Below are 24285 nucleotides of genomic sequence, written 5' to 3'. Positions count from 1 at the left end.
CACAGCACCAGCCTGGCAGAATTGAAGAAGTGTTAGGATAATACTTCCAGGCACATGGTTTGACTCTGGGGTCTGCCATGTGCAGGGCCAGGAGTTGGACTTTGATGATCCCTGTGGACCAACTCAGGAWAGTCTATGATTCTACRTCTRAAATTCACTTGCTCTTKTTGGGCTTTCTCACACAGAAATCACAAAGTCTGTTACAGCGTCAGTGGAGAGAAAGAAGCTCCTCTGAAAGCACYGCAGACTTCAGACATGCAGGTGAGACCAGCAGAGTCACTCTTCTGACCCAGAGTTTGTTATTTATTATTTCTAATTATTTTTACAGTGTCCCAAGTGGAAGCTGCCCTGACAGACTGAAATGTCACTGTGATGATGGTAAATCCTCTGATTCACATAGGAGAGTGGCCAGAAGTTTAATTTTGTCAGGTCACATCCCACCATCCGGGGGCCCATTGCCAGAGGAAGGACAATGGACTCTTCATTTATTTCAGTGCCCCCAARTGGCTTGACAGGGAGTGGGTGCCATAAATCTTCCCAGTTAGACTTGTCCTCTTCTATTTTGGGGATCTCCAGGGAGCTAAAGCACAGGCATCAAGTTCTTCCTGATTGATGTCAATTGATTGTCAGCATCCCTGGGCTCCAGAGATTCCAGAGAGCAGTTAGAATATGCATTGCTTGGATTGTTGCTTTTCTGAGCAATACAACACAGCAACACTGTTTTCTGCAATGCTAGCAGTCAGGCTTCAGAGTGATATGCCTGGGAAATTTAGGATTTGCAGGTGTATGTACATATTTAAGTACCTTATGTGACTGTAAGGATGTGCTGCTCTGCCCTTTACATTGTGTACATGGCTCATACACAATCAGAGAAAATGAGGGACGTCAGGTAACGTGGGACAAAATACAAATCAAGGTTTAACACTATGCTGTTATTCCCACTTTTGCAGAAATAAACAAGGTTACAAAACTGTCAAATAATTTGATAGATGTAATTACTAACCTGGTAGCACACAGCGATGCTTGATGAACTAATTTGTCAGAGTAGTGACATTCTGGGCACACTAACATAAGCACAGAGCTTTGGCCCTGAGTGAAACTTCTCTGGTTATTAGGTTATTAATGGAAAAAATAAAGGCTGTCTGAACGTGACCCTTGAGGCAATCCTCAAATTTGTTGTTTCTAKCCCTCAGGCCATTGCCCTGTTTGATTTGTGTTTAATCACAAAAAATAATCAGGGAAAAGATCTGCTGGAGACACATAGCAAATTTAATTAATAGTAAACAGGCTAAGTATTCTAAAATATTATTGTTCCACTGTAACAATAAACAGAAAGAATAATTGAATGGATGACTAAGTAAATAATTAAAAGTAATAGGCACAAACTGGCCATGTGCTCTTAAGGAGATCTTAGCACTGATTTCATTGAGCTGCCCCTGAAGCCATCGTTTCTGCAGGATGAACACACCCAGGTCCCTCAGCCTCTCCTCACGGGGCAACTGCTCCAGCACTGATGGCACTCATCTGGATGGCTTCACTGAACCCACTGCAGTTTATTCAGGCATGGTGTTGGAGGGAGAAAAAGGGATGCAGTGTCTTGGATTTGGTCTAATGAGCGATGAGTAAAGGGAGATAATCATCTACTGATAGTGCTCTGGCTAACACAGCCTTCTGACCTTTGCTGCTGCCTCACTGCCGTGACTTTTGCCATGACTGTAAAGCCAAGGTGCCAGGCAAATAATTACTTTATGCAGCAAGAGCAGCAAGATGACTTTGTTTTTCCTCAAAAGATCAAATCTGGAGAGATGCTGAACATCAGAAACTTCCTTTGGGAACACTGAAGCCCAGAACATTGAAGCCCAGATATGGACTGAAGTCAATCAACAGAAGAAGAGACACCCAGAACAGTCAATGGCAAGAAATTCAAGCTATTGGTTCAGTTTCCAGAAGCTGCAGAACAAAGTTTCCTTTCGGTTCAATGAACCAGCATAGGAAGACATCCACAAGCAATAGGCTGTTGTCTAGTAATTAATTCTGCTAGCAAGTGACAGAATTCCAAGGGGGACAGAAAAGGTGCTTCTAAGGTCAGAGACTGCTACATAAACACAAATGAAACAAGAAGGGTAGGTGAATTTCAGAGAAAAGAGGTAATAACATAACCAAGTGGAGTACCCCCCCCTTCCCCAGGGTGATCTGTGACAGAAGACCTGCCTGAACTATTTCACCAACAGTGGGAGGGTAGATAAGAGCATTTTCAAGGAAAACATGGAAATCTATACCAGRCCCCTGTGAATCATAGAATTATTTTRGTTGGAAAGGACCTTTAAGATTATTAAGTCAAACTATTAATCCAGCACTGCCAARTYCACYACTRAGCTATATTCCTAAGMACCACATCTACATGCCTTTTAAATATGCAGAATGAAGTACTTCTCCATTCAGTTTTGCTGAGAAATAACATCTCAAAGTGAAGTTAATCACTGGTATAAAACTTGCCAATTGAGTGGAGACAGGAAAGGGAGGAGAAATAAAAGCTGAATCAAACAAACTGCTCATGTTTCTATACAATGGCATTTGGGAGAGTAGCAAAACACTCTGAGAAGTCAAATGCTTCTAGTAACTTCAAAATCTTTCYATATTGCTGTAGCAAGTTAATTTTACTAAATTAAGAGTGGTGTTTTCTTATGATTGGGTACTTACAAAACTTGACTACTGCATAGTTTCGTGTGCACCATAAAATCATGGAATAATGGTAAATCTGGTTAAGGAGGGTAGCCATGTTTGGTGATTCCCACTTTCTGCTAGGTATGGAAATCTTGGGGCAAATGTGTGACCTGGCAAAGGACCTACTCACCTCCCCTGCTGCCCAAACAAAACAAATGCCAGTCCTGATACTGGCCCCTCTCCCACAGTTTCATGAAAAAGCGCAGATGGGGTGTTTCTTTCTGAGGGGGAAACAATCTATGGTGCCTTCCCATCTGCTCATGAGACTTCYTCCACTGTACAAGTGGCTCCATGGGATAAAGTGTGGATTTATCAGGGAATGAGGAGGAAGGAAAAAAACTTGCTCTACACATTAAGCCTAACCAGCCTACTGGTCTGCCATGCCATGAACACTGCCTCACTCTTGTTTAGACCAGGATGGCATTCATCTGCTTTTTACACTGACACTCATGTGTTTCATGGCTGCAGGCATGTGACTCTGGGTACCAGCTGCTGTGGAGATGTATGGAAGAATGTGYTTCCTGCCCCAGTTGATCCACAAGTCATTTTGAGATATAGGCAGATGAAATTAAAGGCTGAAGAGAGGAAGGAAGTTGAGAAAGAAGTTGGGATGTTGATATCCTGAAGTTTCACAGATGATCAAACAAAATGCATTTTCTCCAAACCATTAGAAAATAAGAAAWTTTTAGATTAATTTGATCTTTGATTCCTGCCTTTATTCCTGCAGGAAACTGTTTTTCTGCARATCTCTTTTCAAAATAGGGTTTCGACTGGTCATGAATCTATTCACCATTCTCAYAGACAATTCTAGAGCAAAGAAGGGGAGGAAATGTCTCTTGAAACAGAAGTAGAAGTAATGCAGAAGATACTGTATCCCATACTAGTGGCACTGCAGTGCTGATATGTGGATTGCTGTGCAGAGAATAGCAAGACAGAAAGGAGCAATRTTGTCAGAAGATGTCTTTAGGGAGGTTTTCAAACTCCTTGCAGTGTCTGATCACAGTGGTTAAATAAGGAGATGATGATAYGTACACATACGTATATGGTATCTATGTATGTAGGTACAAGACATGTAGTSTGTCCATTAAAAGCATACATGTCTGATTTTCAATGAGATCAGCTCTCAACCCCTCATTTGTCCAATACACAGGCCAGCTACTTGGGATGTGTAGGAAAATGTCTTTTGGAGAGCATAAGAAACATGTTCTGGATTTTAGGGATGTCGTGCTTTACACATCTGCTTGGGCAGATGAAAGTTGACACACAGCTATTCTGGATTTACAGCTGGTTGCTGTAAACAGAATCTGATTCCAGTAGTTTTCATTCAGAAGCAAAACAGGAGGGGGAAGGTGTTTATTTTTATCTTAAAATAAACTAGAGCTGGGAGACTCACCTATGACACAGAATGGTTTCCTCGCAAAGCGCAGTCTTCCTTGCCATCCTCGGTATCGACAACAGCATCCAGCAGACCAGATACGAATAATAAATTCCAAACCAAAGACAACAATCATGACAAATTCCTAGAAATGGCAAATAAGAAAAATGCCTGTTACAGATAACCAACACGTAAACATCAGGAAACTTAGCACTACTGTTTGTGGTTAGCAATCCAACTGGATCATCTGAACATCCAAGCCAAACCTGGGATCCTACTCCCCAGGATGTTTACACATCTACAAGCAGCACACAGTCCCCAGAGCTTCACAGTGAGTGGTCTAAACCTAACCCAAATGACATTAAATATCAGCTAGGATTGGATACTAAATATGAAACACTTAAGAAGTGAATCATACACAAAAGTATCAGAGAAATATACTCAAAGACTTTGGATATTGAGCATCAGAACACAGGTAATTTATACAGCTGAAGATATCCACATTCATAAAATTAGTTCTTAGTTTAAAGGCTAAAAGTTTTGGGAGGCATATTCTCGTTGTTGCAGTATACAGGTGAAGTGACTGAGATTATGAGTTTGGGAAATCAATTTGTTCCCAGCAGTAGGTTAAGGTACCTGCAAGTGTAATCATGAAATGGGATGTGATTGTTTGTAAGGCAATAAATGAATGCCCACCCTAGACATAACTTTCCCTGGACAGCCTATGAATGAAAGCATTTAGAAATTGCCTAGCTTATTTGGCCTGCTTTTCTTTCACACTGGAGCCTTCCTTAAGCTTGTCTATTTTAATAGCATCAACCTATTTATGTATTTATGCCATTTTTATTCTAAGAAATTTTTCATTACAACAGTGAGGTCAACCGAGTTGCAGTAATAGAGTTTGGAGGACAATTCAGCTCCATAGCCTGAGGAAATCTGCAGCTTGATTATATGCAGTGATACAATACTTACACACTGTATTGAATTATAAACTCAGATACTCTTCTGGAATACCGTCCSAAAGTTATGTGTTTCGAAATTATGAAATACAAATTTGTGTGCTCACAAAAGGAGAAAAGTACTTGATAGAGTTTTTAAAACAGCCCATCCAAAAGAAAATGATGGAAGTTGTGTTTTGTTTGGCAGCCTAACGAATTTCTCTGTCCAGAAGTAAGTTTTTCCTTGTCAGCCAATTAATTTGTTTTCCTTCAGGATGAGGACTAGTGTGGTACTGGTAAGAAAGCACTGCAAATGAATTAAATAGAGGAATATTTGCAAGGATAGGGTTGATCCAATATTGACTTTTCTCCAATAAACATTTTGCATTCTTCTAGACTGTGAGACCCTACAACTCTACAAGACAAGTAAGTCTGTAAATATCGTATGTGTCAACTCAGGAATTAATTTACCAGAACAGATGGCATTATTAATGCTGTGTCATGTAATGGTGCATTACTAGATTATGATTAGTGGCAGTACATTGAAACACTGTGGACCTAACTCCTTTTGCTGTCATAGAACAATTTGAAAACATAGTATTCCTTCCGAAACCATGTCATCTTGTGTAACTACATTACACTGGAATTACATTTCACAGCCTTCTTCAGCGTCTTCATTTTTGGTTTTGTAAATCCCACTTTGAATGCCTAAACCACAAATGCAGAATAAGATCCCTCTGCTAAAATGTGGCTGAAGAAAATGCCACATTTTTATTAGAAAAGAACACATGGAAAAATGAGTGTGATTGTATAAGGTTTTCTTTTTATTCCACTACAAGTAACTTCAACTTAATTCCATGGGCAGTGTTATTGCACAACTTCAGAAAGGATTATGTACGAAATTGAAACAGTTCCCAATATAGTAACAACAATTCTTAATAGTTGGCTACTCTGTGGTGCATTTCCTTGTAGGAATTTCCTTGTAGGCCAAGAATAAAATGGAGAAGAAGCCAACTGGAAAAAAGGAAGAATACATATTTTAGTTATTTAACTACTACTTTTATAGTGGTAGTTAAATCACGAATTGTCAAATCTGGTTTACACATTGTTAGATGATGCCTCTGAATTTATGAGGGTTGATGGCAGGCACCCAGGMCATCCCACATCTGATTTTCCTAAGGAAGTCCCTCCTTTGGGACAGGGTAAGAGATAATGAAGGAGAGGAGCTCTGCAAAGCATGAAAAGTTCTTTACTTCCAATAAAATATTTTTCTTATTAAAACTTAATCACATTTCATTTGACCAAAGTTTGTTTCCCTGGAAAACATACGGTATGTACAGATGGGCAACACGCTYTGTAAGCACAGTGAAATTGTCCCAGGCATCTTACAGAAACTGATCCACACACAGGAGTGTGTCCTCTCCCAAACTCTAGACCCTGTCAGGGCCTCTGATGTGGAACTGGCAAGGACAGAAAGTACTTAAAAACCTGGAAGTCTAGTCCACAGCTTCAATTCAATTAAAACAGTATCACAAAACTGCTGGTAGGAGTTGGAAAGAAGTAATTTTTTTAAAAAGTTTACTCTTCTGGTTCCTACCAGTGCTATGTAGTTTTGCATTTATCACCTGTACTATTGTTAGCCTTGACTGGGTGCCAGGATTTTTCAGTGAGACAAAGATGAGAAAAGTTATTGTGTGCTGAAAACACATGTTTGAGATTCTGTGTACTAAATGGTGCCTTTTGTTTGTTAGACACAGAAATCATATTTGTCTCTCACACAAATCACATATACTAAAAGGAGAAACTTCTGGGAGATACATCTATTTTAGAAGAGAGAAAGAGCAAAAGGATAGTTTCTCAATTTTTTTTTATGGTGGGTGGTGTAAGAGCATAAAATTTTTCTTAAGGAAGCAATGTGAAATATCTGCTCATTCCTTGAGAAAAAGAGTTACCATTTCTAGAGCCATTACAAATTTATGGTTATATTCTCTCAAAATTAACTGAAGTTTCTACTTCTTAAACATTTTTTTTTACTGCTTAAACAACATAACAACTGTAGTTATAATGAACTYGAGTACTACCGTGCTGAGTATACATATGAGGACTCATATCTACATAGGAGTAAATATGTCTCTGTGTGCTGGGATGCCATAAGAACTGCTTTTAAAAATGCTATATATGATTTTCTTCCACCCATAACAATTTTCTGGAGGTTTTAAAGTACAGTAGAAGCTTTATAAAAGAAAAGACAGAAGAAAATGTAGATGGGTTTTCATGCTTATTTATGCATTTTCTGAAATACTTCCAACTGATCCTTATATCCTAGTCACTCCTATTTCCTCAAAGAAAAGACGATTTTGAAGGGAATAAATATAAAACATAATAAATTCTAAAGGGAAAGGATTTTCAAATAAAAATGCAATGCATTGAAACAGACCTTTCGTAGTAGCCCACATAACAGCTTTGTTTTATTTTGGATTGGTTCAGGTCAAAACCAGAGAGAGAGAGAGATTTCCCCACTACTGTGTAAAAAAGTAATGTTTTAGTAGCTGCGGCACTTAGTCCAAATGTAAAGGCAAATCTCTGTCAGGGTCAWTACAGGACAGGGAATGACATTTTTTTTTTCCTACTGCAGCTGTAAAGTTAYGAGGTTCTTGATTTTCTAAGGGCGAAAATGGGAAGGATGCATCCCAAACAAGATCAGGATTTTTATGTTGGTTTTTTTATTTTCTCTGTATTTCATTTGGAAGGCTTATTGCAAACTTAAGCATACATCTAGGCTTTGAAATAATTTGGGTTTAGTTCCTTAGCAATTGAAACAGAAGATCAGAACATAAYTGGAAAGGCATGTGACAGAATAAATTATTAGACTTTGTGCTTTGTAGACTTGCTGTAGAAATGATGCATTCCAAGTATCTCTTTCCTACATATAGCATGATGGGAGCTCATTAATTTTGAATTAGTTACAAGATACAAGAAACAACATTTACATCAGAATGGGAAAATCTTGCACTGTTTATAAATCTGGCCCTCTTCAAAATTAAGCAAGGCTGTATTTGAAGTGATGAGCAAGTTTAGATTTACTGGAAACCTAACCCTTCCCCTTCCTAGATAGAGCACATATATCGGCCTTYGCAATTTCTTGCTTTTTACCATTCTTGTTATCCTTTTCCAATCACAGCTGCATTTGGCCTTACACCAGAGCTACCACAATCTGTCACTTTTTTGGCTATTCAAGCTCGCAGTTGGCACCTCCCAGTAACCACTATGGCAGATGCATTGGTGCTTCAGACAGTGGAAAGTTTTTCCTTCCTTCTCAAAGCACAGTTCATCCAAAGTGATGAACTTTTCCCTCTGAAATGTTTCTGTGTATGTGGCTCCAGTTGTCATGGGGAACCACACACAGGCAAGAGAAGCAAGRCTGACACACTCGGGCTCACGAGGTTCAGTTGCTTTTGGCTAGCAGTGTACTCCTGAAATTTTTACATCAGTGTGTGCCTGGGTTGTTACACCACTGGAACAACGAGGGTCACACAAATGGCAGGAAAAGAAAATAAGAGGTCACCCAGAGCAAGGTTTCTGTTAACAAAAGGTCCTGGAGGACTCTAATCAACTGGGTTGATAATTATGGAAATCAAGCATACTTTGTACAATCCAGCTATGATAAGCACTTCCCCCCCCCCCCCYCCTTTTTTTTCCTCCTATCCAATTAGGATACATAATTTGTTGAATCTTTTTACATTAATATGCTTCTTAGGTAGTTTTTAATGACAAGGATTTCCCTAAGTGTAACATTATAACAGCAAAAAAATTATATAATAGCTTTCTTTTTCTTTAGCATAACTGCTTATTAAAAATTAAAATAATTTGCTGAAGATGAATCAGGTGCCTTCACTGCAGACTGTAACTTCTGGGAATTAGAGTAATTTTTGCAATAAGAAAATGACCAAAGTTGAACACTCTGTGCTGATCTAGGATGCTTATGGTTATTTTGCAATGTGTAAATGAGCTGAGGCTTGGATATAAGAAATCCACCCACAAGACAATGTCTCTGCTGTTACTTTAATTATATTTCTTCTATGGAAATTGTGATTTTAATTATTCTAAAGGCACAACAGAGCTGCAGACTGATGTGAGGAGCTGCCTGCCTAGATCTCATAAGACAACCGTGTTTACAAGTGACACTGTCAGAAGTCTGAGAAATGGAGAAGAACAGATTAAATGAACCCTCTGAAACAAGCTTTTGGGCAACAAGTGCTTCCCTTCTGAAGATCWCTGCAGTGTGGCTGCACTGCAGATCCTCATCTGGTGTAAACCAGACTGCCTCACGACACTGACACAACACGAGGAGCAATGTCATCTGATACTGCTCAGGATATATCCCCTCTTCCCTAAAATCTCATACACAGGCAAGCCCCGTGTTTCCAAATCAGGGAAGTCCAKTGTTTCCAAATAATTTTTAAAGGAGGGAGAGTAAACATGTTCTCATCCTTTAATTTATGGCTGACTGGTCTAAGTTTGTCACCAGCTGCTAAAATATCTTTATGGTGACACATGAATACTTGATACTRTCCAAATAGCAATGCTTTATTACTCATAGTAAGAGAGGATGAGATTGTTTTATCATTCAATTAAAGCAAGAACAGAACACCTCAGCTTCTCAACAACATCCCTCTCTCAAGCCAAAAAAAAACCCCCTCTACTGATTCCATGTACTAAGCTCTTAAGCTGGGCTGTACACTTTAAAGATATGCCATTGGGATGTGAGGGGAAGCACAACACTGCTCTGTCTCAATGGAACTTGACAAAGGTCTGAGCTTTAAATAGTTATGATGCAGAAACTGGTGTAGGACTACACACAATTCTGCTATACTGCCTGTTTTCCAGATTAAAACAAGCAGATAAGAATACGTGCATGCTTTATAGTTTAAAATAATAGTAAATTTGAACACATTTGTGTATTCCTGGTTCTGCACTAAAAAGTGAGGTCTTTGATCTAAACAGCTAACAAGCAAATTGACGTGCATTCATAGACTTAAGAAACTAATGTTTTAATTCTTTCCAACTGYAGTTTAAGAGAGGGAGAGAGAACCATAAATCCAAAAACATAACCCAGAATAGAAYCTATTAGTGGCACATAAATCACAACCAGAAACTTCAGTCCAACTCCAGTGCAATACACAATAAGCATGAGGTAAAATTTATCCACCTTTTTATAATTTATCAGTTTTTAAACGGATGTGATACTTTGAGCTTTTCCATATTACGATTAAGAATTTCCATGTAGATTCTATATTAATGGAAGATTATTGAGAAATCAGTTTTGTGCCTTTTATTTYAACACACAGCTATAAATCTATTGATRTAATATTAAAAGCCCAGTTATATGTTTATGTTATATACAACTTCTGCTACCCAGCTCCCTTTTAGGTTTTTGTGTTTATACCCAACATGGCACATATTAGCCATGCTCCTTCTTTATTCCTTTGCAACAGAAAAAAAACCTGAGAATTTTTATTTCAAACAAAACTAATTTTCAATCAGATAGCACGACCCAGCAGCAGAATGACATAGATGMCATTTATTTATGTCTTTCATAACCTCTTACAAAATAAAGACAAGTATTTACCGTATCAGGCACAATGCACAACTCCTACCACCGAAACTGTGCTAACCTTCCTCAGCATCCCCCGCCTCCCCAGACCAGCAGACTCATTTCACATCACCCTCACAGGCCAAATGCTGAGCACCTGCAGGTGCCAGAGGAATGAGTGCCACAGGGCTGCATTTGCCATCATGGTTATTGCAATTACCATGTGGGCAATCTGCAATTTGTGYATGTGGGCAAACAGGTCCCAAAACTCCTTCTGGTGGACATGATCCTTCTAGGGACACCCTCGTGATCACTGAATATCCTCTTTCAAACTGAGRAAAGAGCAATGGGAAACTCTGACTTCTCCACGTCTATCCTGCTCCTTCCCAGATACCATATCACCTTTAAATACGATGTTTTCCACGCCATCTGCACTCACTGCTTTGGGCCATACCATTTGCTCATGTGTCAGGTGCAACCACACATCTAAAATAACTTCTTAAAGGAGATGATAGCATAAAAATCACACTATAGAATGATCTTCTACTTTCTAAAATCTTYTTTTACCCTTCTCTGTGCTTGTTTGGATTTTCTTTCTCTTCAGTGAGGTATCAGCAGTAAATGATCTAATTTTGGTTTTAAAATTRTCCTCATATTGCAAACAAAGAAGGTCTCTACAGCTGTGCCCAGGCCCTCTCATTTCCTTTGTGATTTCTTCATGCATTTTTTTCTGTTGWAGTCACATTTCTGATGTCACTTTAGAGGCAGACATTCAAGCACATGTCTCTGTAGCAACACAAATCCAAAATTTTCCATTTGAAATGTTTGTGAAGAATTTTGTCTTTTCTCTGTTCAAAACAAATGTGGAACAGGCATCAGAACTCTGAATCCTTTTACGTCCCGGCATCAATATTGATTTTGTATTGATGCAAGGGGTTTAGACTAATTGTTACRGGTGATCACGTGCACATGAATTTACTGATAACATCTGACATGCTGTACTGCACAATAGGACAGCATATTCATTCTTTTATTCTTTGGTCTTAGCATGTTGGAGTTATTAAATGCAGGAGACTCTGCAAATGGTATCTGCAGTGTTCTTTCTAAAATCACTTCTTGCAATTTCCCAGTTCTTTAAGCTCATTAAGAGGGCTTAACAAGGTGTTCACCTAAGCATGTTTTGACCACTGGGAGACCTAAGGTTGATACACATTGAAATGTTACCAGTATCAAACATTTTCAGAAAACAACTCTGTCATAAAGTGTTTCCTGATAGTTCATAACTTTTGACAAACTGGTCTTGGTAGCTACTGCACCCAATCAGCCAAAATCCTGCTCATGCATTTGGTTTCTGAATGATATCACCTCACCAAACATTTCTTCTACTTGGGCAAGTATTTGGTCACAATATTTTTATTCAGTTCCCTGAGTTCAGTTCCCTGAGTTGGTCCCCCTTTTTTAGYCAAATAACTAGATTTTGAGAGCCAGTGTACCAAGTTTTGCGTTTTACACATTATGCCACTTGCTGACTGTTTTTCAGTTTTCCCTATTACCTTTTTTCTAGGCTTATGGAATTTTGGTCTTGGAAAAAGAAAAGAGCAAGCCCCTGCCACATCCTCTCACAAACACACAGGTATCTTTGCRAGCCATACATTTCCTGTGATAATATCTTCATATGGCAAAATCAGCCAATTCCTGCCTGGTTCAGATGTGATACCAAAGTTATTACCCTGTCCATGACATACACCTTTTCCTTAGGCACTACATGGAAGCCTAAAAATCTAAAAYGGCCAGTACTTACACTGCTAATTAGCATTTGTAACTCATCCACAGCTCATGGTCCTCAGGACTGAAGTCTCAGTTCCAGTTTCTGTCTGTSCATTTACCATAGCTTTCACTTTAAAATCTATGTGCATTTTTGTGTTATAGGTATGTCTACTCTGGGTTCTTACGATTTTTTTTAATATTTGCCTGTATTTCAAACAGAATGATCTGAACAGATTTCCCCTGAAACATGAAGAAAGTTCACATTTTGACTGCAGCAAGCTGTGTCTTCACGCGCTCTGTCACATCCCTGCAGAGTGACTGCGTGGATTGCTGTTTTCTATGTTACTCAGATGGTGGATGTCCCCTAGATTTCCCAACAGCTTTCATATCACTGATGTGCTGCTTTCTCCAGCATTCTTTTCCCTCTGACATTTAATGGTTTTTGGAAATTTTTCCTTACATGTTATTTATAACCATGTACTTTGGCTTTCCTCTGGGGACATATTCTGCATTTCCATTTGGYAAATCAATATTTTCCTGACAAAGGTCAGGTCTGAATTTCTGATAAAGAGTTTGATATCCATCCATTTTTGCTGTTGCAATCTAAACTGTTTGTTGCCTGTTTTAAGGAGGTAGCTCTTGATCTCCCTATCAAACTCTGGCATGAAGCCAATAAAATTCAATACTGCAGAATCTAGCATAAACTACTACAAATCTGCATCTGTGGAAAAGATTATCCTTATTCCTTGGAGACGCTCCCATGCTCCCACGTTATCAATTAAAGGGATTAAACAAGGAAGAAGACGTGTCATGGAAGAGCAGTTGTCCAAGGAATGCTGCTCGCTTGTCCTTAAAAGAAGTCCAGGACAGCTGGTTTGGTCCTTTAGCACAATGTGTTGATCTAAACCTAAAAGGAGATRTGCTCTCCCCTTCTCAAAGAATTATATCCTCATTAATCTGAATCCTGACACCCCATCACTAATCCTCCCCACTTCGCMCTCTTAATCTCAAAATCCTCCTAGATATTCTGTGTTCCCCTAGAGAACACGGTTATTTGACTAAAAAAGGGGGACCAACTTAACTTTTTCACTGAACCTAGGGAACTGAATAAAAAGTGGCCCATTGAATGGCTGGGTAAAAGCTCTTTTAATATGTTCTCCACGTTTGAATATTGAGTCTCCTTGTTTTAGGTTACAAAGGGAACCAGAAACCGATTGCTCTCAGTACAGGGTCTTCTCTCCTGACTGGCTGCACACAGACACACAATGTCTTCAACAAGACAAGCTAAGTAACACCTCTTACATAGGAGCTGACAACAATAACATAAATGAGTGTAACATACACATATTTAGAAATTCAACACTGGCTTTTTTTTTACTACAGTTTAGTAATTTTAATATTAAAATTGTACCAGGTCATGAATTCGTTACATTTATCATTGCTTGTAGGTTTGCTATTTCTATTGATCTTTCTTCACTGCACATTGCCACCCATTTCTCYATACATGCCCTGTTTATTCAGAGGAATGGAAAACAATTTTGTCCATGGTGTTTCATCCAGCAGCCATTGATTTGTGGCAACTGCAGTGATCTCAACATTGCGCATTAMATACAGATTTCTTGTCAAACACAACTGATTGGTAGTTCTGCCTACCTGGGAATTGCTCTGGCAGTGACAAAACCTCTCTTGCCTTCTGCTGAATTTGCTGCTGAATGCTGTAGCACTTGCGGCAACTCATAATTACCTTGTTCATAATTATCCTACCTTCTTCAAGTGATTCAGTTATGAGATTTTTTTTTCYCTGATTGCAGATCACATATGCAGTTTTAGTCATCTTTAGTCATCAAACCCATTTAAGCTTTCCCAGCAGAATTGTAATATATTGCATTTTTAATTACAATAGAGAAATGATTCTGTTCAATGTGTGATTTTTCAGTCTTTTCTTTACAGAGCTTATTTCTGCTTAATACAGATGAATAAAAGAAAAGAAAGGACAAAACATTGCTAACAATATAATCAATCCCAGAACCATATCAATAATGGGCTTATGCAGGGATTGAGACATCTTTTGATCTGTTGAAGTGTACTTATCACCCTCAGCATTGTTGAAAATATATTGATACCTTCTGTTGRCAATACATAGATATCTTGAGAGCTTTATGTGCAGTGCTCTGTTCTGTTGTTAGGAAATAATTTTTATGGTTACTGTCATCTCTCTCTCCATAGCTACAGTGTGTACTTGTTTGTTACAGAGCTTTGCTGGTTGGTTGGGAGTGCCAACATTGCCTTCTGACAAAGGAATTAAGCTTTGAGGACAGCCACTGTTTTTAAATGACTCCATCTTTTCATTTATGCTCTTTCTTTCTGTCAGACTTCCTCCTAGTAACTTTTCAGTTCAGTGTATTCCACATTTAAATTTYCAGTGGGAACTCTGCTCTGTTTCTACACAAAGATTCACAGCAGTTGTGATGAACTCTAGACCAATTTTCGTAACAACAGTCAGCTCTGACTTGATGAAATCAGTATACATAAAAGGAGAGCATCAAGACATGAAAATATTCATTTTGGTAAGRTAAGAATATTTTCAAAGCTAACAGGTAGTTTATCATGACATGGTTGAATTACTTTTTGCCCACATTATCACCTTATTTTAATATTAGTGTACATGAATCTAAACAAGACTGACAGCATGAAGGTTTTGACCTTATCAACATTGCATTTCCCTCTTTTATTCTGTCTCTGATAACATCARTGTTGTTTGTCTAATGTAATTTTTCAGAGATTTCAATGAAGAATTTTGAAATTTCAAGACTAAGATTTGATTTGGAAAATAAAAGCATTAGAAATTAGCACTTCTTGAGAAATACTGATTTTGAGTTTTGACAGACTCACTTTTTTTTAGCGCAGGTATCAACTAATCTGATTTTCTCAGAAGAAAACTCTACAAATTACACTAAAATAGYCTATACCCTACTGTTGTTAGAAATGTATCTATAATTGAAACATTTCAAGGTCATTCAGATTTTCTTTTTATGCCTTGATAGCTGGTCCTACAGAGCAATCTGTAAAGTCCTCATCAGGTTTTGTAGTTTTTATTCAAGCACGGCAACAGGATTCAAGCACTGGTACAATTTAAACTGCAAAATGCTATGGTTATTTTTTTGTTTGTTTGTTTTTCTTTTTTTTTTTTTTTTTTTTTTTTTTTTTTTTTTTTTTTTTTTTTTTTTTTTTTTTTTTTTTTTTTTTAATTGAGCATTATCCATCTCAATTTTTTAAATCCTTTGTGGCCAGCTTTAAAATGCTGTAGTGGATTTGTATGATTACATCCCAGTGAATATCACTGCTCTGATTCTTAGAGCAAACTGAATATATGCTTACCTGCTATGGGGCAGCTATACCCTATGTTTTTAAATCAATGTGTGCCCTCTTTCTTTTCTGCAAAAATATTAGAAGAAAAAATSTGGAAAAATATTAATTGCTAGAAGCACTTAGAGTCTTCTGTTGGATTCATTTAAGTGACCACAGTACAAGAAGAAACGTGCTTCATCCTGTGCACACTGTCTGCTTTTATATCTTTGGGAGCTATTTCTGCCTGAAGAATGTGTTCCTAGAGTACATTTTCAGAGACCCTTATTCTACAAAACTGGGTACAGCTTTCTACACCAGCCATTTTCAGAGAAAAACACAGAAGAGATTTGATAAAACCAGTCCTGCAGAAATTCACTTTAAATTTTTGATCTCCCCATCTTGATTAAAAATTAAAATTATGAAAAAATGGGACATTTCATCACTTCATATAAAAATGATACTTTTTTTTCCCCCACAACCTCAATGTTAATTTTARGACAAAAGTTCTAAAATAATCAAATACACAAATAATATTTTATGCCAGGTCAAATAAACTGACCCAAGAGCTTTTTTTTTACTTCCTAATTTGTCAAATCTTCATGGGGCAACTCAAATTGTTTTATTAATTTTCTTGCATTGACTGCAAACAACAGAAGTGAACCAGAAATTAGCATAACTTTCAGCTTTAGTTGAAAATGAACTTAAAATACAGAGTTTGGTCAAGAGAGTGAATGACCTCCAGTTCCAGATAATATTCCTTSTTGGCTGTCTTCCCCAAAAGATTTGATTTTGCCTTCACAGCCTTGGTTTTACTYCCCTTGTGTTTATTATTTGATAAAGTGCTAGCAAATGTAGATCAGCAATACACCAAARATTATTTTCTTGCTGCGTTAGTTGGATTCTTAAGCTGCTTGTGGTTTATTTTGATGCTGAAGTAGATTTTTATTCTATTGCCTGCCTGGGATATATCACTGCTGCAACTCAAGTGCCAAAAGTGGTGTGCACAGATGAGGATAAAGCATAATTATCATTGTAGGTATAAGGGRTTTTATCTGATGCTCTCCTCCCAGTTGCTCTTATTATTTCTGGACACAAATCTAACCAAACTAATTACTGATGTAACAATCCAGCATTACTGTATGTAACATGCACTTAACTTATCTGCAGGAATTTCATTTTAAGCATAAAATTCAAATATGAAAGGTGTTTCCCTTGACAGTCTCCCTGATGAGGAGAAGATGCCTTGGAACACAGTAGTCACTTGTGTGAATGCCAGAATTGAAGCTGGGTCCAACACAACACAGCAGGGCAGGTTTGCCTYGGCTCTGGGAGCAGAGCTCAGGCATTTCTGCAGCCCAGAGGAGTCCMTTAACCTCTGCTGAAGCTCAGAAGCCCTCAGCTATTACTGCTTTCCTAAACAATGATTTGCTTGGAGCTATCACACACTGTCGCATGTTTCTGAGAGAGTATTTAGAAACAATGATTGGGAGGTATGTTCTCTGCYCCCTTGCAAGGCAAGGCTGGGGCAGATAAATGGAATTGACAGACTGCAGAATAATAATAATATCTCAGCTCCTCTGGCCTTTCTGAGAAGGAGGAAAAGGTTTGCTCATTTCATCTACACTTCCCTCTTTCATCTCCCAGTGTAATTGTGAATAGCTGYGGTATGTCAAAAGCCACAGGTGCCGGTGCATGCAGCAGCTCAGGTATTAAGTTGAAGGAACATTGCATTAGCTTTTTAGCCAATTAACATGGCTGTAGGAGAGACCATCTGGAATAAATCTGCAAAATAAACAGTTCACAGAAACCCAGCAGGCAGCTCTATGGACTGTTGTATTTGTAAGGTACTTAATTAGAAAATAAACATATAACTTCTATTTCAAGCACAAAGCAAAAACAGTATTAACAAATCTGATAATTAATACAGCTGTCTCACTGAACGACACATTTGGAAGAGCTGTGTGAATCACTGCAAGGGAAAGGTTGTGAAAACTCYAGTGACTGCAGTTAGGTGTCAGCACAGCCAAAACAACTGCTCCTGAGTTAATGTAGAAATGTATTTTCCTCTTGGTTTGTGGTTGCAAAAGCCTGCTTTGATAACACTGTTTATATCAGATTCAGTATGCAGAGAAGGAACAAACCACGCATCAGCAAACCGCAGTAAAGCAGTCAGCTTTAGCCTGCTTCTGGATCTTCATACTTTGCTGTGTTTATATTTTTCTCCATTAGAGACCCACAGCAGGAGATGCAAAACTCRTCATCACTAGGTTTATTGCTGCCAAAGGTTTGCTGAACACAGCAGGCTATAGCATAGAAATGTTGGATTGTATTGATGCTTCAAGCACCAACCATCCACCCTTTTCCCCCTCAAGGCTTATTCTGTGTTCAGAGGRTGCCGTGGGATGTACAGTCGGAACAGTYAAGATGGACTGTACATCCTGGGAGMAAGCCARGGCTTCACAGAGCTCCTCCCCACCGTGGCTCCTGTGAGAGCTGTGGCAAAGTACAGGGAATCAGCCAGCTGAGGAATCAGCACTGGTAAGTGAACCAACACAATCAACRAACATGGGGCTCATGGGGAATGCACATTTTACGTCAGAACAAATGGCTTTTCTGTGACCAATTTGCATAAGTATACAGGATAACGGATTCCTTGTCACAAAAGCACCTGCTATTATAAATAGGGTATTTTCAGACTAATCAGACTTTCCAGCTTGCTACACCAAAAAATCTTAGCAATTAGTGTACCAATTACAATAATATAACTAGCTGCAGAACATTCAAACAAACTTCCATTTGCCAAGGGCTGTTCAGATTTGTAAATAACGGGCCTAGGTATGAGYGCAGGATTAAATCTGACCATTTTTAGCTGGTTTAATGCCACCTGATCTTTTCTTCAGAGAAAGAAAAAGCACGAACATGTCTAGGAAGAAAAATGCAACATTTAGTATGGTTCTCCCCAGTTAGCCCTGCTAAGAAACCATCCAGTGGAGCAGAACATCACACACCTGAACCTAGCCAGCTCTGGACATTTAGTTCAGGTATTYTGATGCAGTGGCCCACTCTGCTGTAAACACATAGCATCCACCACAATTATGCTTATCAGCCTGCTCATGCCATAATTAATTACGAAGCTGCTCTGAGTATCAGAGCTTTTGGATATATACAGTGATGACAATTGAAATGTTGGCATTTATCAACAGTTGCTTCACCTCAGGCACTACCTAACAAGCCAGAGTCTGCTGAATACACGGAACTGAAATAACCATGGTAACTCCAGGTATATAGTGAYGTTTTAATGCTCACTACTGCCTGTCCTCAGGCCATCACTCAGAACTAAATGGTCCATCAAGAGGCAGATGAATAAAGTGGAGTCCATACAATGCATGAAAAATGWTAAGCACTTCTAGGGATTAAAGCCATTTTCATTTACCTCAGAAGGGAGAAAGGAGAGATAAACATAATAAAAAAGGCATGTAATATGAAGAAATAATGAAACTACCATATCCTACTGCAGCAACTGCCACTAAAACATCAGTATCTACCAATAGCAGCCCAAATTGGTATCTAAGATACCAAAAGTAATTCCTATTTTAAGTGCCTCTTACTACATACTGACTTTATAAATGGCAGCAGCAATATCAAAAGTCTTTCATGCTCAGTCACAGCCAAACTGCAGTAGAAAATCTATCAGTTACAAAGCACAGCAATTCTCAAACTAAGAAGGGGATACAAAGCACAATAGTTTATTAGTACTGTCTTACCATCTGTCCTGTTTTTAAATAAAAAGATGGCAGAATTCTCTATCATTTTTTCATTGTTCTGATGAAAAGTCTGATTTTTAAAAAATGCTCAGTTATTGTATTATATTACTTCCTCCATGGTGATGGAGGAGATTTGAATGTATACAAAAGTATCCATAAAAGTGTCTCATATTTAGAATTTTCACTTACCAAAATGAAGAGACAACCAGAGGCAAGTTTTGTGTGTTCAGGAATAGTAGAAAACACGGACAAAATCAAGCAACCAAACACAAGGAGAAAACTGAAAAAGAAAGAATATTAATAATTGTTAATATTTTTCAGTACCCAGACCCTGTATCGATAYTGATCCTACCTCACTGACACTAATAGAAGACTGTCTCTGTACAGCCTTCATTAATACAGGGGAATACATGACTCAATTCATTAAGAGGGAGCCACTACTTAATTTGTTGAAGCCATTAGAATAATAACCCTTTTATTAAATTCATATGTTTATGAGCAGCACTGCTAGAATTAACAGAAACAAGATTTTCTTGTGAAAATGACCCAATATACACAGATATTACTTTTTGTATCACAATCCTGTACCTTTATGCACTCCAGATAATCTAAGCATCTTTAAAAAAAGATCTCCAGCAACAGAGTGGTTTCCCAGGTCTGAAAAATCATTTCTCCCACAACTGACCACAAATACATGCTGCATAAGCTCTCTGAAGAGCTAAGTTACATATTGCACCTCTCTGTCCATCTGAAACAACCTCCTGAGCAACAGACTTAATGCACAAACCACCAGCAGTGAGAGGCAGAGCTATGGCATCAAAGAACAGGCTCTGTTCTGGAACAAGCTTAGCATTGTACAATCCACTGAAGAAGCCAAAAGAATTAAGACTTACACAAACCATGCAGTTACAGTCAGGAAAACGTGAGCACAATTTTGAGTTTGCATGAGCCTGTATGTTTCATCATACTGATGAATACACACGGGCAAAACAAAGCTAAATCTTTTTGCAAGAGAGATCCAAACAAATGGTATCACTGCAGGAATTCTTGCATATCCCATGTCCAATCCTGGGAGCATACAGCACATGTGTTTGCAGATGTGAGCCTGCAGAACTGACATACACTGATGATGGCAAGAATTATCCTTTCCTCATGTACTGCTTCACCACCACCAACACCACTGTGCTAGTGAAACCATCCACGAACTGGCTCAGAAAAGAGGTTCATTTTACCCACAGTATCATGAACTGACTMATCAGCAGCCAGTAATAATTGATTCTACCAATGTTTTGTTAAATTCCTTCTTAAAGGACTTGCCAGTTGTGCTGCTCAATGAGTCAACCAACAAACAGCAGGCCCTTGACTTTTGTCTGGATTGCTGGCACTCATTAGCAGATGTTCTAATAGATATTAGAATACATATWGTATTTAATGCAAATACATATCCTTGCCCTCATCTTCATCCTTTCATTATACCTTCTCTCCTCCATCCAGCTGAGGAGGGGAAATGATGGGGAGGCTTTGTGGGCAYCCAGTGTCCTGCCAGAGTCAGTGCTCTGGCCACCACTCTGTGAAACCTCTGTCCCCAAAGATTGCAGAACCTGGCGGAAAAAAGCCACGGTTTGACACTGAAGTGAGCTCTGCTTTGAGTAGGAGCTTGGACTGGAAGACTCAGAGTCTTTTTTCAACCTAAATACTACTGTATTTAACATTAATATACTATTGCATCTGCATCYACTTGTGCTTCAGGAGTGATGATTACTTTTTCTAAAAGAACATATAGACTTTCCATAGTGACTTAATATATAGTAATGCAATAATATATGCAAAACATTACATGAATATGTAACTCTAGTCTTCAGAATTTCTAGTAGAAAATCTCTGTCTGCAATGMAATAAGATTTTGGAGGCACAATTTGTAGCATAGCACTTAAGTGCTGGGGAGAAGTTCTACTCTGAAAATCAAATATGATAGGAGCTTGCATATAAATTCTGTTAAGGACTGTAAATAAAACAGTATCCAGGAGGGTAAAGTGCACATTTGGCACACACCATTGGCAAGTCTTATCTTCTAGCCTAGAGAAAGGTGAMGATCAAGACATGCTTCAAGGTTTAATAACTCATTCAAGACTCCTACAGTCTCAAGCACAAGTACAGACTGGGTGGAGAATGGATAGAAAGCAGCCCTGGGARGAAAGGCTTGGGGGTGTTTCTGGACATGACTTGGCRATKCATGCTCACMGCCCAGAAAGTCAGCCACATCCTGGGCTGCATCCAAAGAAGCGTGGCAGAGGTTGAGGGAGGTGATTCTCCCTCTCTGCTCCYGTGAGWTCCCACYTGGAGTGCTGCATCCAGCTCTGGYGCCCTCAGCACAAGAAAGACATTGACCTGCTGGGCCATCTCTTCTCCCAGAGAAGAGCCACTAAGCTGATTAGAGCTGGACCACTTGTCCTGCGAAGACAGGCTGAGAGAATCAAGGTTGTTCAGCCCCCACTCAGAAGAGAAGGTTCCAGGAAGACCTTAGAGCAGCCTTCCAATACCTAAAAAAGGCCTGTGAGAAAGCTGGGGAGGGACTTCTCACAAGGAAGAAATTCTTCACTGTGAAGATGCTGAGGCRCCCTCTGAGGTTACCCAGAGAAGCTGAGGGTGCCCCATTCCTGGAGCATTTCAAGGCCAGGAATGGATTGGATGGGGCTCTGAGCCACCTGGTCTAATGGAAGGTGCCCCTGCCCATGGCAGGGGGGTTGGAACTGGATGATCTTTAAAGTCCCTTCCACCCCAAACCATTCTGTGATTCTATTTTTCTATGGTTCTGTGATTTTATGACTCTACAGCAAGCAACAAAAATCCATTTTGTGAGCAATTTCCCCCCCACCACCCCTTCACCTTACTTTATAAAAACGTAAAACCTCAAAGAACATTACTGGTAGTTTCAGCTGCTACAGCCTTCAGATGCAGCCCCCCTATAATTAAATCCTACTGACATAGGCATCAGTGTGGTTTCTTCTCATTAAGGCTTACATGGAGGGCAAAATAAAATTAAGAAGTGACTAAGAATTTACAGTAAAAGAATGTAATTTCCTTTTGCTGAATTTCTTTAGACCTGAATCAATTAAAATGACATTGGCTTACTTCCTTCATGTTTAGGTATWAAAAACTGCTTGTTGGGTTTTATTCCTGTAATACCAACTAAATTGGAGGCTCAGTTGTACTGGGTCTTGTCCAAACACACAATACAAGTTTTCACTTGGAAGAGATTTCTTATAGCACAATTACAGAAAACAGACACAGCAGGAAAAAATAAAGTTTCTTGTTCCCATATCACAGTTGGAGACCATGGCACAGTAAAGGTAAGGGACTTGCCTAAGGCTACACAGAAAGTCTTTATATGTGGAATAAACCTGAACCTTTAAAGTCACAGCACAATTCTACTGTCCCAAAACCATCGTCCACTCACCCCCATTTGCTTTGCAATAATCTGCCAGGACTGTGATGTAGAATATCACTGTGGCCAAAGTGTTTATTCACAATAGATGGGAAAAGTGAGTCAGGAGAGGGAATGAGTACAGTTAAGCAGTGTATTAATCAAAATAAAAGCAAATACTCAGGAAAACCAGGTGCAGTGTAGATTAGCACCTGGTTGAAATAGTGCTGCAGTTTATCCATGAAAAGCAGAAATAATCCTCAGAGAAATACATAAGAATAGTCTTGAAAAGAATTTTTTTCCAAATTTCTATAACCTTTGTTCTCAGCTCTTCCAGAAACTCTAAAAGGAATGGAGTATCATTATTAATTATTATTATTATTATTATTAAATAACAAAAGAAAAATGTTTGCATTTATCCACTCACACATTCGAACCTTGCCCCTCTGTCCCTCATTCCTCCCTCCATCACTGAACAAGTTTTTTAGTGCCAGTTAGCACACTATGTCTAAAATTAAGCTGTAAGGACTTCTGGATAGGGGAGAAATCCAGTCCTACAAGCTTGGCAAAACTAAAAGCCTACTTTTAGGTGCTGTAAAACACAACTCTAGCAACAACAGTGGAATATTTTCAGTARTTTATACATCACTGAAGTGCTTTCCTTCAAAGTAAACTATTAGTCAGGATTCACTATCTATCTTTTTTAGTGCAATCTGTTTACTCAGGCCACGCAATGAAAGTACTTCTCCTTTTCCCCAGTTGGAACTGAAGACGTAAAGGACACAGCAACACCTTTCACCTGGCTGGAGTTAAACTAGGATCTGCCCAGCAAAAATAAATCCCTAAGGTTCAAACACCACAGTGGTCAAAGTTTATCAGAAATTGTTCTTTCCTATTGTGAACTATTTTTCCAGTGACAGATGAAGTGCAGAGGATTGCATWAAGGCCTGGATAGTAATCTGATAACCCTCAATAGAAGAAAAAGTATTTTCCCATGCCRTTGTTTGAACTGTGTGCTATGATATGTGCTGTACGAGAGTGTGCTGCTGTAGGTAGAGAGTAGTACAAAGCAAAACTCAGAGCAATTATATTTGGCCTCCAGTGGTTCAATCTGGATCATATAATTGTTCAGGCTGAAAAAAMCAGATGGTTTTTCCTCATGCATTCATTCGGTATCAGACAGTAAAACATATGCCTTAGGCAGGAACTTCCCATAAAATTATCCAAGTACTGCCATGGCCTTGTATTTTATCAAAAGCAGCCACTTCCATTTTGTTTCAGCAGTAATCAGTTTTGCTGCAGATCCTTTCATCTTATTCCCCGGCTCCTGAAAGCAAACACTAATTGGAGAA

The 24285-nt window shown here is 38.8% G+C and overlaps 1 protein-coding gene across 1 annotated transcript in view; it reads right to left on the bottom strand.

Moving 5' to 3' along the window:
* Positions 1 to 24285, bottom strand: part of KCNQ5 (potassium voltage-gated channel subfamily Q member 5) — a 269055-nt gene that overhangs the window by 67000 nt on the left and 177770 nt on the right. The window contains exons 2-3 of the mRNA XM_057369068.1: positions 19699 to 19789; positions 4118 to 4244 (exon numbers count right to left, since the gene is read on the bottom strand). Of these exons, the coding sequence (XP_057225051.1) occupies positions 4118 to 4244; positions 19699 to 19789 (218 nt within the window). The remainder of the gene's footprint in view (positions 1 to 4117; positions 4245 to 19698; positions 19790 to 24285) is intronic.

The sequence above is a fragment of the Malurus melanocephalus genome, unplaced genomic scaffold (assembly GCF_030028575.1).
Source record: "Malurus melanocephalus ecotype Western Australia unplaced genomic scaffold, MMel_1.1 scaffold_4, whole genome shotgun sequence".
NCBI classification, from domain to species: Eukaryota; Metazoa; Chordata; class Aves; order Passeriformes; family Maluridae; genus Malurus; species Malurus melanocephalus.
Note: the sequence above shows the minus strand (reverse complement) of the source record. Positions and strands in the feature narration are given on the sequence as shown.